At 35.3% G+C, this 15,459-nt stretch overlaps 1 protein-coding gene and 2 long non-coding RNA genes across 13 annotated transcripts in view; 1 reads left to right on the top strand and 2 right to left on the bottom strand.

Annotated features, from left to right (window-relative positions):
• LOC144289704 (uncharacterized) overlaps positions 1-15,459 on the bottom strand; it is a 285,074-nt gene that overhangs the window by 20,880 nt on the left and 248,735 nt on the right. The gene's annotated exons all lie outside the window — the stretch shown is intronic.
• Positions 1-15,459, top strand: part of LOC144289702 (uncharacterized) — a 175,398-nt gene that overhangs the window by 82,981 nt on the left and 76,958 nt on the right. The window lies entirely within an intron of this gene.
• Positions 1,463-2,699, bottom strand: LOC144291197 (heterogeneous nuclear ribonucleoprotein A1-like). The gene has a single exon (XM_077860872.1). It carries the CDS (start codon positions 2,697-2,699, stop codon positions 1,737-1,739), a length of 963 nt encoding a protein of 320 aa, XP_077716998.1. The 3' UTR covers positions 1,463-1,736.

Genomic DNA, 15,459 nt, shown 5'->3' with positions numbered 1-15,459 from the left:
GCCATTATCATTGGCCTTTCAGTTAACACAGCATTAATGAACCCATTAAAGAAAAAAGTATGAATCCTGGTTGTGATTTAAAATCCTTCAATAATTGCTGGATTTTTCCCTTTTACTCATGAAAATAATTATTTTCAAAATGAAGGAGATTTTTTCTGATATTTAAAAGCCATCACAAAAAAGATCATCTACTTGGATTTTACACATGAACATTTCATAATCAGTAGGTGAAAGAGACAGAGACCATCTGCTACAATTAAACAAGGAAGGTTTCATTCAGATAACTAGATAATCCTTATAAGCTATCAGCAGGAGAATCAAAATCAAAAGTCAATGCATTAGCTCTTGTCATTCAGAGTAGTTCAGTGAGGTTTCTGAAGACCAGGTTATCTTTTTTTAAAGATGCATTCTTGTATGATTTGGACTTGTTTCATCTCTACCACTCTGATTTTTTTTTTATGTCTTTAAGTCAATTTATAATAATGTTGTAGTTTTCTCTGTAAATTCCATTATGTTTGCATAGCAACTACTCTGTTCTGCATACCAGGTAGATTAAAAATTTTGACCACTATTATTAGGATGAGTAAATGCAATTGTTTAACAGCATGATTGGAGATAAACAGAAGGGGTGGTGAAGAATTGAATGAATGCCTAAACTCCTGCGTGGTGCCTGTCACATTTCAGTCTCTATTCACTCTTCAGATTCCTGGTCTCTTTTACTACCCTCTTCTCTCTTCCTTTTCTTCTAAACCACACATACACAGAATGAGCAATATTCATCTTAAAAATGCAAAGGTAGGGAACAGAGAGGTTTTTGCTGTACATTTTTGGTCTACTTTTTGGGAAAGGAAAGAATTCTTCCTTGTTACTGTCTTTAGAGTTTAGATCAATTCTTTTGGAGAAAGAAGTACAACTACTGGTAGATAAGTTATTTTAAAATCAGATAAAAACTGGACTTTCAGTTACTATTTTGATTCAATAATGTGGTACTTTTTAATTTTGTGAGCCAATGTCATTTGTAAAAGCATATAAAAATATTATTTATGTACATTATGGTATTAAAAATATTAATAGAATAAATGGTCTACAAACCATATGGTAAAAATGACATTAGTATTTCTAACGGAATTTCTTCTTAAGCTTACTGGTAGACTTTTCTTTTTTTTTTTCTTTTTTTTTTTTTTTGTACTGGTAGACTTTTCTCATTTTGTTACATAATTTACTTTTGTAGTTAAGAATTTTCATGAAAATCTTAGTGATACATTGAAAGATCCATCTCAGTGTTATATACTCTGATATATTACTTCTATGGTATGCCATGTATAACAGGAATTGGAGAACGGTGAAATTTTTAGGTGAATGAGCATTTTCTCTTTAGTTGGCATAATTTCATTTTTTTAAAGACACATTTATTCAGCATCATGATCATACTATTACATTTAGCAATCAACAACATGAGTGCAAAAAAAAAAAAATCTACATTAAAACCCTTTGTTGGAATGCTTTACACTTTCCACAGAACAAAAACTAAAATAACCTGTTATACAATTAGTCACAAATACAGTCCTTGAGTTTTTTGCCCATACACATGAGTATTGTCTAAAACATGTCTTCTTCGTAGCAGCTAGGCCTGCCACCACTGTGCTTGGCTGAGTTCACAAATCTGTTGTAACCTGTAGCTTCCCTGTCACTTCTCTGGCTCTCCTCTCCTGCTAAGCTTTGTTTCCTGGCAGTAATTAAAACCTTCTGCTACCGCTATAGCTGCTACTGCTGCTGGAACTGCCATAACCACCTTGGTTTCGTGGTTTGGCAAAGTATTGGCCTCCACCACCATAAGGGCCGGAGCTTCTGCCTCCAAAATTTCGTCCTTTCATGGGTCCAAAATTTGAGGATTGATTGTTGTAATTGCCAAAATCGTTATGGCGTCTGCCACCTCCAAAGTTGCTTCCATCATTATCAAATCCGTTATAGCCATCCCCACGGCCACCGTATCCACCACCACCTCCACTGCCACCGAAGCCACCTCGACCCCTGAAGTTCCCTCCGTGACCAAAATTGTCATTCCCACCAAAACCACATCCACGAAAACCACCAAAGTTGCCAGAACCACTTTGGCCTCTTTGGCTGGATGAAGCACTAGCCATCTCTTGCTTCGATAGGGCTTTCCTTACTTCCCAGTTGTGGCCATTCACAGTATGGGATTTTTGAATGACAATCTTGTCTACAGAGTCATGGTCATCAAAGGTCACAAAAGCAAAACCTCTCTTTTTGCCACTGCCTCGGTCAGTCATGATCTCAATCACTTCCATTTTCCCATACTGTTCAAAATAATCTCTTAGATGACATTCTTCAGTGTCTTCTTTAATGCCACCAGCAAAAATCTTTTTCACAGTTAAGTGGGCACCAGGTCTTTGAGAATCTTCTTTTGAGCTAGTCCTCTTTGGTTCCACGACTCTTCCATCCACCTTGTGTGGCCTTGCGTTCATGGCTGGGTCCACCTCCTCCACGGTGGTGTATGTGACAAACCTAAAGCCTCTGGGGTGCTTGGTGTTGGGGTCTCTCATTACCACACAGTCTGTAAGAATCCCCCGTTGCTTAAAATGGCTCCTCAGACTCTCATCGGTTGTTTCGAAGCTCCAACCTCCGATGAAGAGCTTCTGTAGCTGCTCAGGCCCTTTGGGAGACTCTGACTTAGACATGAGGGTGGTGGGAGGGGAGACTTTAACGATGCTTACTCAGCGGCATCCAGGGGCAGAAAGGAGTAATCTAATGAATGTATCTCAATTTCACTCTTTATATTATTTTTTTAGCTTAATTTAAAATTTCATCCACTTGGATGAAAATATTTTTCTTTCATTGTATTGTATTCTATTGTGGCTTAAGAAACCAGACACACTCGACTTTACTTGAAAGGATCCCAAAATCAGGGTCATCTTTATAAACATTGGTTCCTTGATGGAAGTTGTATAAAAAAAAACAGTTTTGGTGGGGAGCTCATAAGAGGCAGTTAATTATCATGTGAAAATACTATTATGACTGGCATTTTCTGCTTTAGGCTATCTCCTTTACCTGCGTTTTGTTCAAGTGATTTTTCTTAGCCTTTCCACACCTCCACTGGCCATGACGACCAGCTCTCTTTTTTTACATCCATTGTTTTCTTTGCACTTTTTGTCCATTGTTTTTCTTTTCCTCCATTTTTTCTTTTATTTTGTCACCCTTTTATGAGATTCTTTTTGGCTTTCATACTTTTCAGATTTGGCTGTTCATTATTATTAGACAACAAGAGCAAGTCTTCATTTGGATTAACATTCCATCTTTAAGGTTCTTCTTGGCTAGATTTATTGGTGGGGTTTTCTATTCCTTCTCTTGTTGGGATCATTTCAGAGCATTGGCCATGCCTGCTGTCCAAGTGCTGAATATACACAGTGTTCCTGTAATAAAAATGAGAGCCTTTGAATACCAATTTTATTAGCTTACCAAAATGCAGATTCTCTACGCCAATTTTATATAACATGGCATTTGGATACATGGCAGTATTTTATGAAGGACACTACGTGTTGCTGCCAGAGTTTGTATCTAATCTAATGTCTGTGACTGCTATGCCAACAATATGTCTGAGTAGATTTTTAAAAAAACAAATATGACCATTATCTCCAAAGAAAGTGTTTAGTCATTACAGTTTATAATTTACATGATTGCTGAGATAAAATTTGGCATTGGAAACTCTTTCCTAAAAGTTTAACATTTCTGTGTAATTGACACATCTCTATACCATCCCATTTGACTAGAATGAGGTCACTAAAGTAATCACAAAGCCTATAACTTAGAGTTTTTACCATAGTCTCTGATACAATAAGGATCTAAGTTTCATGATAATATATGATGTGGCCAAGTAATAACCAGGCCCATTAATCTTTTATTTAAACTTTCTCTATTGTATAATTATGAATATGTGGCTTTGTTCCTAAATACATATATTTCTCGGTTAAAATATATAATTTTTGGGATTTCAGCTTGATTCCTTCATGTGAAAGTGTGTAAAAGAATTCTTTGAATCAAGTCTAGAATATATCTCTTTTGCTATGACTTTCAACTTCTACTCAATTCCAAAGCAGTTATATTTTTAAAAATATTTTATTTATTTATTCATGGGAGACACACAGAAAGAGGCAGAGACACAGGGGGAGGGAGGGGCAGGCTCCCTGCAGGAGCCCAATGCGGGACTTGATCCCAGGACCCTGGGATCATGACCTGAGTCGAAGGCAGATGTTCAACCGCTGAGCCACCCTGGCTCCCCCAAAGCAGTTATATTTATAAGGCAAGAGATGATGTGATGAGATACATGGGCCCTTTCAAACGTGTTTCAAGAGGTTGGCTCTGGAGTTACTCTTAGTTCAAGCCCCAATGTCATTACTTTAATTGTGAGATATTTGGCAAACCAAGCTTTTAATTCCTGAGCTTTACTTTCCTCTTCTGTAAAATGGGAAGGATTAGGGGGATACTATGGGTGCCTACATTTCAGGACTGCAGAAAGGATTGTAGTAGAAAATAATTATATCTGGCCTATGACAAACACTTGAAAATGTTAGACCTTATAAATATATTTAATATAAACATATTTTCAGAGAAATTATGTTACATTTAGAGATGAAATGTAAGAACGAACAGGAATTTACAGATGCATTTGCTGGAGAAGCCATGATTACATATGAAAGTCACAAGTAAAAGGACAGCAATGAGGTCTACTTATTCAGGTTTATCCCAGTATTTGAAAGCAGAGTATTCCTATGAAATCTCCTGTAAGCTGAAGGCATAGAGCAAAGAAGCAAATTACTATTGATTTATAAGGAAAAAAATTGGAGTGTTCCCAGACCCACAAAAATAACCTCTCTCAGGCTTTTCTGGTACCTTAGGACATATCTTGCTAACGGAGGCACAAAATAAATCGAGATAAAGCACAGATGTTCACAGACACAGTTCCGAGCTATGGCGGTCTGATGCTGAGATGCTGAGTGTGGTTCCAGGGGAAGGAGCTTAAGTGAGGCCACTCTCGCTGCTCAGGGTGCGTGCTGCCTCTATAACAGGCTCACTGCAAAACAAATGCCAAATGCTGTTTTTGGTTTTCTTCTTCTTTGTGAAAGCAAAACTCCTCTTTGGATTTCTGTTAGTTAGTAAAAACAGGTACTGATGTAGGTCTTTCATGAACACGTAACACAAACTTTGGAAAACCAGGGATGCTTGTCATATATTTCATTGGATAATCTGTCTTCCAGGATATACAATTTAATATGGTCCCAGGTGGGAAAACCTTCAGAATGTAGCCAGAAGGTCTCTGCTTTTGCTTCTCTGAATATCGCCACTGTGCTGGAGAGAAAACAAGAAATGATATAGAATGGGTTTGATTTTTTTACTATTTAGGTGCTCACTGTCTAAAATGAGTTTGTAGAAACACAAGCTGATATTCTAGAATGTATGATGCACAGAACATGATTCAGTTAGAGATGTGGTAATGTCTATTACATATGATGACTACAAGTAACTTACTTTAATTTTAACATGATATTTTTAAAGCCTGTTACTAGGTATGTCTGGGTGGCTCAGTGGTTGAGCGTATGCATTCGACTACGGGTGTGGTCCCAGAGTCCCAGGATCGAGTTCCACATCAGGCTTTCCTCAATGAGCTTGCTTCTCCCTCTGCCTATGTCTCTCATGAATAAATAAATTAAATCTTTAAGAAAGAATGAAATAAAATCTGTTACGCCCTGTGTGATGCCTAATATCGAAGATATTTTAGAACTATTGGAGATATTTTGAACAAGTTAAAATAATAAAAATTATAATAGCTGTCATTATTTCTGTGCACAAAATAAAAAGCAGTATAGGCTTTGAGACTTAATTTTCTAGAAATGTCTGTTTTATTAATAATTCAGTTGTCAAATATAGAATATAGCAGGTGCTTTTGACATACTTCAACCTTTTCTCTGTCCTTATAAAAGTGAGTTGAAATGTTTCGTGAGTTTGCCCTGCATGGTATTTAATAATAATTCATTTTGTAGTAATACATTATTCTGTTACAATAGGATAATGAGCCATTTAATCAATGGGAGACTAAAACATATGTACATATTCATGTCTCAATTAATCAGTCATCTAAAAATTTATTGAGGGATTCTAGAAATTGTGAGTGTTAAATATTTTCAAGAGTCTACAGTTCAAATGGGAGGACAGCGGTAATGCATATGTTACATGTAAGAGAATAATTAAATGTACCTCACAGAGTCCAAAAGCCATTTCTCAAAAACTTAAAATAACAGATAAATCTACAGTGCTGTCAACATTTTGTGCAAGTAATGCTACCTTACAGTATCTCATAGTACCTTGTAGTACTGTATCACCAGAAGAGTTATAGAGACTGGCTTACTATTTGAGGTTGTGTCAGCCAGGTCTTGCCATGTCATTGCAGCTCGCATCATACCTACCTGGGTAGAGGCTGGTTTAACAATGAGTATATCAATGTCATATTTTGGAAGGCTTCATGGAATAATACTGTATTTCTCTTGTCCTATATAACTTCTGCATAAAGTTGTAATTTTGCTAAATATGAATGCATACTAGCATATAGTACATAGTAGCCGCTATAAGATGGAATGGAAAATTGGCAATCATTATTGGATCATTTTCTACTGCAAAATGCTGAGGATATGCACAGCACCACCACGTGCAGTTGTGTAATTGTGCACTGCACAGCTCTAAGGGTCACTACCTGTGTCATCATCTACAAAAAATGTTGTACCCAGGAAAACTACTATTACCAGAGGTCATAGCCCTGTGCCAGTAACTGTTATTTGCTCACTCCCCAGGGAACATTTTTTTCATTACAGATGTTTGGTAATAGAGAAGGATTCCCCAGACCAAAGTGCAGATTCAGTACAAAATAAGTGGGTAGGCTTTTCAAAACAAGAATGACTAAATCACTACAAGTGATGGTGATGATGTATGTATATTGTCAGTTGCTAACAAACCCTTTAAGGATCATATTAGCAAGATTCTGACAGAATTTTTGAAGAGGCAAGAAAGTATTTTATTTTCACTTTCTATTGTTTATTTAGGTTCTGTATTAGCTGCTTTTGAGAACTTATGTGGTGAACAGAACCTTAGGTTTTTAAGAGTCTGGGTTGTGGAAGGATTTTTAGTGAAGCCATAAGCAAACTTTCTTTTTCTTTTTTTTGTAAGCAAATCTTTCTATCCAAAATGTAATCATTATATATTAGCTTAACTCTTCTATCCTCGACTGAATTTTTACCAACTACCTCCAAACAAACTCAGTAAGAATTAAGAATATTTTTCATGATTGGAGACAAAACTTATTTGTACATTCTTGGAAAAATGCATAAAATTTATGGTGTATGGTATATTTAGGTACAACTTGGTAGGCTGAAGAACTGTGAACAGAGAAAGTAGTGTTCAGGTATGCTAACATATGCTGCATTCAGATTTGGCTGTTCCTGTTTTCCTTTGCCACATTTCTGTATAGAGGAGGGTACACATAGATCGGACTACTGTCGTGGAAAGATGAAGCAAAAACGGAAATCTTTTCTGGGTTATGTACTTCTTACTTCTTACCAGTTAAATCATTTAACTGGATCAAGATGGAGAATATTTTTTGCACATTGCAAACTCAGCTCCCTGATCTATAGTGACAAAAAACAAGAATGGTTGAATAGGTCTGGGTATTGGGTATTGGATGGTAAGGGGTAGACAGGACTTTCTGAGGCAAGGGACATGCTATATTTTGAATGTTATGGAACTTATGTGGGTATATCCTTTTGCCAAAACTCATTAACTGTAAACATATGATGGATGCATTGTATGAAATTTATAGTTTAATCAAAGTGAGTTTTAAATACTAGATGCCGGTATCCAAAAGAAAAATTCAGGTAGAAAACATTTTTCTCTGTGTTGAGAAAGGAGGCTATCACATTCTATATATTTAAAAACAAAAGGAAAAGTCTTTTGAGAATTAATTCCCAAAGAAGTGAAAATATAACTAAAAATAGAAGTGACAACATCATTTAAAAGTTTTCCAGGTCATTACATCCGTGGGTGTGGGATTATGTATGTGCCTGAAGAAATAATAGGCCTACTGCTAAGTAATCTAAAAATGTATAATTTGTTTGCTATAAACATCGGAAAATTCTTTCTCAAAAACTATGTGTTTTTTTTGCAAATTAGGATATTCATTTGAAGTGTTTGAACAATATGAAATATTTCTCTCTTATTTTTTCTTAGATCCTATACCCACTTTTCAACTGGGACTTCACAATTGGGAACTCAGAGTTGTACTTTACTGTGTATAATTTCAGATTTTAGCCACTCATTCAACAAAGATTTTCGTATGAATGAATGGATTTACAAAATAGATGGGCGCACATACACATGCACACTGCAACTTGATTTGCACTTCAGTATTTTTAAAATATTTCAAACATTACTCAGTAAGATTATGTCCAAATCCAAATTTGGTCAATTGAAAGTATATGTCTCCTCCAGAGTTTATCCCAGAGGGCTTTTGGTTGTTAACATTTTAAAGTTGTTGATTACAAAAGAATGTTACAGCAAATGTTTTAAAACTTTTAAAATACATATAAATTAGGGGTGCCTGGGTGGCTCAGTCACTTGAGCCTCTGACTCTTAGTTTCAGCTCAGGTCATGGTCTCACGTGAGGTCAAGCCATGTGTCGTGGGGCTCTGAGCTCAGTGCTGAGTCTGCTTGGTGTTCTCTTCTCTTCTCTTCTTCCCTCCCTGGGGCTGTAGAAGTGGGTTTAGGTGCCTGGTAGCCTGGTCACAGAGAAGCCTGAGAGGACTTCTACTCCTGTGAGCCCGATGGACGTGGCCATTTATATTTGGGAAATGCTCAATACACCGGGGACTGCCTGTATTTGGAAGGTTCATTAACTCAGCATCCTGTTCTCAACCTCTAAGCTGCATTTTGGAATCCTTAGTCCGTATTTTCATTAAGCCTTAAACGTTTTTTAATGTGCATTTGGTGCCAACTTTTTTCTAGAGCTGTATCAAAAACGAGAAACCTTGCTTCCCTCTTGCTTCCACCTCTCTCCTCTCTGGGCTTGCAATCTCTCTCTCAAATAAATAAAAAAAATATTTTAAAAATACATATAAATTACAAAAGATAGATTGTAAAGTTCAGTGGGTTTTGACAAATGCATACACCTGTATTCCACAATCCTATCTAGAAATTGAGCTTTCCATCTTCCCAGAAACTTCTCATGATCTTTCTCAGTCAATAGCTTTCCCACTTCACCTCACAGAGGCATCAACTGTTCTTATTTCTTTCACCATAGATTAGTTTTGTGTGTTCCAGGACTTCATATAAATGGAATCAAACTGTTTGCACTCTGTATCTAGTCTTCTTAGCTTCAAACACTTATCAGTAATCTCTTTTTTAAAAAAACTTCTGAATAATGTTCAGTTGTAGGACTGTATTACGATTTGTTTATCCATTGTCCATTGATGGATATTTGCGTTATTTCTAATTTGAGGCTTTTATGAATATGTGCTTATGACCATTTTGTACAAGGCATTTTTATGCATGCATGCTTTATCTCTTCGGGGTAAATATGCAGAAATTGCTGTGACTTAGAGTTAGTATATGGTTAACTTTTTGAGAATCTGCTGGACTCACTCCTAAAGTGGTGTATCATTTTGTACTCCCAAATGTGAGTAAATGTGAGCAAATGTGAATCTGGCTAATAGTCAATATTTTAAACCTGTTAACTTCAAAAGGATTTTGGTACCCAATATTTTACAAGAATTATGGGTTTAAATGGAAAATTTGGCCACTGCCATCAGGGAGCTACTTTTAGCTCTCAGGGGTTATTTTGTAGGGCAAGAGTTAAATGTCAGAAACCAAAGAACAATTCAAACTTCTGTTAATTGTCAGGTGTATTAAGTTAAAGTCCTTGACTTTTCAGCTGTCCTTGGCAGATTATGTAGTCATCCCTTGTGTTTTAGTATTAGACATATCTTGAAATATTATATAAATTTTAGTTGTTTAAAACAAAACATAATTTTCTCTGTTTTTCTTCTCAAAATCCGGCACAACCTACTATTTCCCACTGACTTAACTGTAAAATTCATGACCCAAAACAGAAACAAACACATGCCCTCAATTTTGTTCCAAATTTTTGAATTCTCGCCAACTCTGACATTTCTTAACACCTCTTAAGTCTTCCAGTTGGGTCTTGAGGTCATATAGACATCAGATTCTCTATCCCTTACTCACTTTAAAATGTGGTAAATTAGTTAGCAGAGAAGGAGACAATTGATGGCCATAAAATCTACACGAAGTGATTCAAATAAAGCATTTAATTAATAGATGATGGCAGAGCTGGGTTGGAGTCATTTGAAGGTTCATTTGAACTGTGTGTCCAAGACAGCTCACTCTCCTGGCTGGCAAGAGATGCTGGCTGTTAGCTGGGAACACACCTGGACTTTCCAGCATGGTGGACTCAGAGTAACAAGACTTTTTGGGGCAGCAGGCTTCCCTCAAAGTGAGTGTTCCTGAAAACTAGATAAAAAACTGCTTGCATTTTTCTGAACTAGTGATGGAAGTTACATAGTATTACTTCTGCCATACTTTATTGCTGGAAGTAGCTATTAGCCAGCCTGCGTCCAGGGGTGATAAATATGAATTCATGTCTTCATAGGAAAGCCATACATTTTGCATAAATGCTTTAAGCCAACATGGCAACAAATTTGAAGCCTGGAGGAAGTAGATAATTTTCTAGCAAAACGTGAATGACCAAACATGACCCACAGAGATACAGAAAGCTTGAATAAATCAAATGCCATAGAAGTGATAGGAAGAGTGATTAAAGATCAGTGATTAAATAAATGCATCAGGTTGTTCCCCAAAGTTTTATGTATTTTTTTTTAAGATTTACTTATTTATTCATGAGAGAGAAAGAGGCAGAGACACAGGCACAGGGAGAAGAGGCTCCATACAGGGAGCCTGATGTGAGACTCGATCTCCGGACCCCAGATCACACCCTGAACCAAAGGAAGACACTCAACTACTGAGCCACCCAGGCATCCCAAGTTTTATGTAACTTTTAAAGAAGAGAAGTATGGGCAGCCCCGGTGGCTTAGTGGTTTAGCACCACTTTCAGCCCAGGGTGTGATCCTGGAGACTTGGGATCAAATCCTATGTCAGGCTCCCTGCATGGAGCCTGCTTCTCCCTCTGCCTGTGTCTCTGCCTCTCCCTCTGTGTGTCTCTCATAAATAAATAAAATCTTTTTTTTTAAAAAAAAGAAAAAAATAAAGAAGAGAAGTGCCATGTTATTTAAATCAAGGGCTCTCACACTTTAGTGAACATTGGAATCACCTTGCCAACTCGTAACCATGCAGATTCCTGAAGCTTATCCGCAGAGACTCAGGTAACTAAAGTCTAGAGTAAGGAATGATAATGTGCATTTCTAACAAGCATACAGGTAATGTTGATACCACTTGTCCAGGGATTACACTCTGAGTAGCAGTAATTTAAACCAGAAGTTAGCAAACCATGGCTGGTTGGTCAAATCTGGCCTGCAATCTCTTTTTGTTAATAAAGTTTTATTGGAATGCAGCCGTGCTCATTTACTTACATATTGTCAATGTCTGCTTTCCCAGTATACTGGTAGAGTCAAGTAGGTGCAACAAAAATTGTATGACCCCCAAAAGACTAAAATACCTACCAAGATGTTGGCCAACCCTTGCCTAAACCACTACATTAATCTAACTCATTATAGTTCCCCTTTTCTAAAGTTTAGCAGACTTTTGGTGTCTTCTGTTGATTCTCGTGGTTAAGATGAAAAACAAATCTGCCAAATTGCTTCATCTCACATACTATGTGCACTCAGTTTGCAAGGATCTGTATCACTGTATTGAAGATATGAAACTGTCCAAGCTCAGAGAGAAGTAATGTGAACAATTAGTGATGAATGCCACAGACACTGAGAGAGGTAACTCACAGGCCTTGTGTCTATTTCTGGACCCTGACTGTAAAATATACAAGGTTTAAGAATATTAAAAAAAAAAATGTTGGATAACGGGACCAAGTATGGATGTAATGCACACATTTTAAACTACACCATTAAGTATGTCTGATTTTGTTCCAACTGTTTTAGAAGGTATAATAATAATATGTAAATATTTCACAATTGTAAAAACTGAAGAAAATAAAATCGTCTTGTGATTCTAAAAAAGACAACACGAATTTGTAGCTATCAATTATTGTAGGAGTAGGGATTCCTTTTCTGAATGCCATGTCAAAGACATAGTGCAGTGTTGTTTCATGTTTTCTAAATGGATCTTTTCTCTCTGCAGTGCCTTCACCCATACTGTTCCTACCTTCTGAGCAAGTTTGTCTTCCCATTTTCAGAAATCTAAATCTGCATGGCAGTGCTCAGCTCAAAGTCTTACACTTTAGTCTTTTCTGAATCTCTCCAGACTTCCTTCCGGAGAAACAAAGGAACACACAATCTTTCAGGTGAAGTCTAACAGTCCTTTAAAAACACATGAAACAATTTTGTTTTCATTGTAATTGTTACCACATTTTATGTTATTAGGGAATGAATTATAATGAAAATAAAATTTGTTTTCTTATATTTATATATCTTAATATTTGAAAACTAAAAACAACACCACACCTCATCACATTACCATCTTTGTCATCACCACAAGAGCTCACATTCACAAAGTGCTTTCCATATGCCAGACACGTGCTGTGTATTGGCATTATTAAATCGATTGATCAATCAAATGAACAGAGGGAATTTTGAAAAATCTTGCCCACATTTGGTTCTTTCCCCCCAACTTCCTTTTGAACATGTTAGTATTCTCTAATCTATTATAGACACCCAGAATGGACATTGCGTGAAAAATCAGTACAGAGAATGCTGCATTCACTTAGAGTTGTGACAAGTATTAAAAATCAATACACACTATTGTCTAATTTCCACTTTTCTTTGAAGTATTCTTTCTCCTGCCCTCAGTCCTCTCTTCTCTTTAACCCTAGCTAATATAGGAGTTTTAGCATAAACATTTGTAAATCAGACTATGGTGAAGATGAATCACTAAAATATTATGTGAAATCTTTAAATATGTATCTGGAGTACAGGATTGGATGTGTCTATCTACTGGAAAGTGCATCTGTCTTTAGTGCTGAATGTTAGTGGTTCATTGGAGAATAGAATACAAGGCAGTTTTTCAACCATCAAAGAGATAAACCCATACTAAAGATTTCTTCCAAAAAAATAAAAAAATAAAAAAAATAAAAAATAAATAAAGATTTCTTCCATGTCCTTGAAGTGTTCTTTGATTTAATCAAAAAAATCTGTTGTTTGTATAATAAGAACTGGTGATGCAATTCATTTTTTAACTTTATGGTAGTTTTGGACATCAAATGGTTTTTAAAATCAATTTATTATATTGGCTGCATATCTGCAAATTTGCTGAACCTTTTTAAATCACATTACCTCTGATAGTTATTTTCTGAGTTATTTAAGATTGTCTATATTTGAGTACATGTCATTTAAAAATAAAAATAGATAGCTTTACTTCTTTTCCAATATGGATTTTTTTTATTTGATCTAATTTTTCTGGCTACAATTTCTATTACAATGTTGTATAGAAGTAAAGAAAATAGATATCTTTGATTCCTGATCTTAGGGGGAAAGCTTTCAGTCTTTGACCTCAGTATAATGTTTGCTGTGGGTTTTTCATAGTGGCTGTTTATCCGATTGAGGAAGTTCTATTCATAGTTTGTTTGAGTGCTTTTATCATGAAAAGATTTGGGATTTTGTCAAATCTTTTTTCTCCGTATATTGAGATGATCATGTGTTTTTTTTTCTTCCATTCTGTTAATGTGGTATATTACATTTATGCTTATCATCTGTGTTTTTAAAAATCTCCATTCTGTTCTTTATTCTTTCATCATTCTGCTGTCTTTGTTTTTCATTTGTTCTTTTTTTTTCCTTGTGCCGTAAGGTGTAAAGTGTGATTTTGATTTGAGACTTTTATTCTTTTTTTTTTTTTTAATGCAGAAGTGTACAGCTGTGCATTTCTCTCTGAGCATAGCTTTTGCTGAATCCCATAAGTTCTGGTACATTGTATTTTCATTATTATCCATTTCAAAGTATTTTGTAATTTCCTTCCTGATTTCTTCTTTGACACATTGGTTAATTAAGAATATGTTTATTTTTAGGTGTTTGTGAATTTTACCAATTTCTTCTGTCATTGTTTTTTGATTTCATTAAATTGTTCTTGAAGAAAAAACTGTATGATTTCAATCTTTTTAAATTTATTGAAAGTCATTTGTAGCCCAAAATGTAGTCTATGACTTTCTATACCCAGCTGGGAAAAATGCTTATTCTACTCTTTTTTTTTTTTTTTTTTTGCTTATTCTATTCTTGTTGGTAGAATGTGATATAGATGTCTGCTGTCTGACTGGTTTGTAATGTCATTCAAGTTCTCTTTTTCCTTATTAATCTTCTTTCCAGATATCCTGTCCCACATTTGAAATGGGGTATTGAAATCCCTAACTCTTGTTGAACTGTCTACTTCTCACTTCAGTTATTTCAGTTTGTGTGTGTGTGTGTGTGTGTGTATTTTCAGACTCTGTTTTTAGGCGTATATATGTTTATAGTTTTATTTTCTTCATGGATTAACTTTTTATCATTATGTAATGTCATTCTTTGTCGCATGATAATTTTGGTCGTAAAGTCTATTTTGTTTGCATTAGTATAGTGACTATACTTTTGGCTATTGTTTACATGGAATATCTCTTTCAACCATTTACTTCCAATATATTTGTGCTTTGAATCTGAAATGAGTCACTCATAACATATAGTTCATGATTTTATATCCACTCTTTTCGTTTCTGCCTTTTAATCAATAAATTTAATCCAAATACATTTAATGTAATTACTGATATTTTGACATCTTTTTGTTTTCTGTGTGCCATATATTCATGTTTCTCAATTCTTTTACTATTGCCTTTTTTTGTATTGAATAGTAATTTAGTAGTGTGCCATTTTAATGCTATCGTCATTTCTTGTGCCATATATATTTGAATTAGTTTCTTAATGGCTGCTAAGGATTATAATTAACATTTTAATTTTAAAGAATTTAGTTGACAGAAATACCAACTTAATTTTAATAGTGTAAAAAAAAAGCTGCACCTATATGGCTTTGTTACCAATTTTTATGGTGTTACAAATTTCATCTTTATACATTGTGTGCTCATCAACATAGATTTGTATTTATTTAAGTTATTGTTTTTAATCAGATAGAAAAAATATACACTACAAACAAATGCATTAAAGTATAATGCTTTTCATATATGCCTATAGAGTTATATACATGATCTCCATGATTTTTTTTAAGGTTATAATCTTTTTTAAA

This window comes from Canis aureus, chromosome 19 (assembly GCF_053574225.1).
Source record: "Canis aureus isolate CA01 chromosome 19, VMU_Caureus_v.1.0, whole genome shotgun sequence".
Classification (NCBI taxonomy): Eukaryota; Metazoa; Chordata; class Mammalia; order Carnivora; family Canidae; genus Canis; species Canis aureus.
Note: the sequence above shows the minus strand (reverse complement) of the source record. Positions and strands in the feature narration are given on the sequence as shown.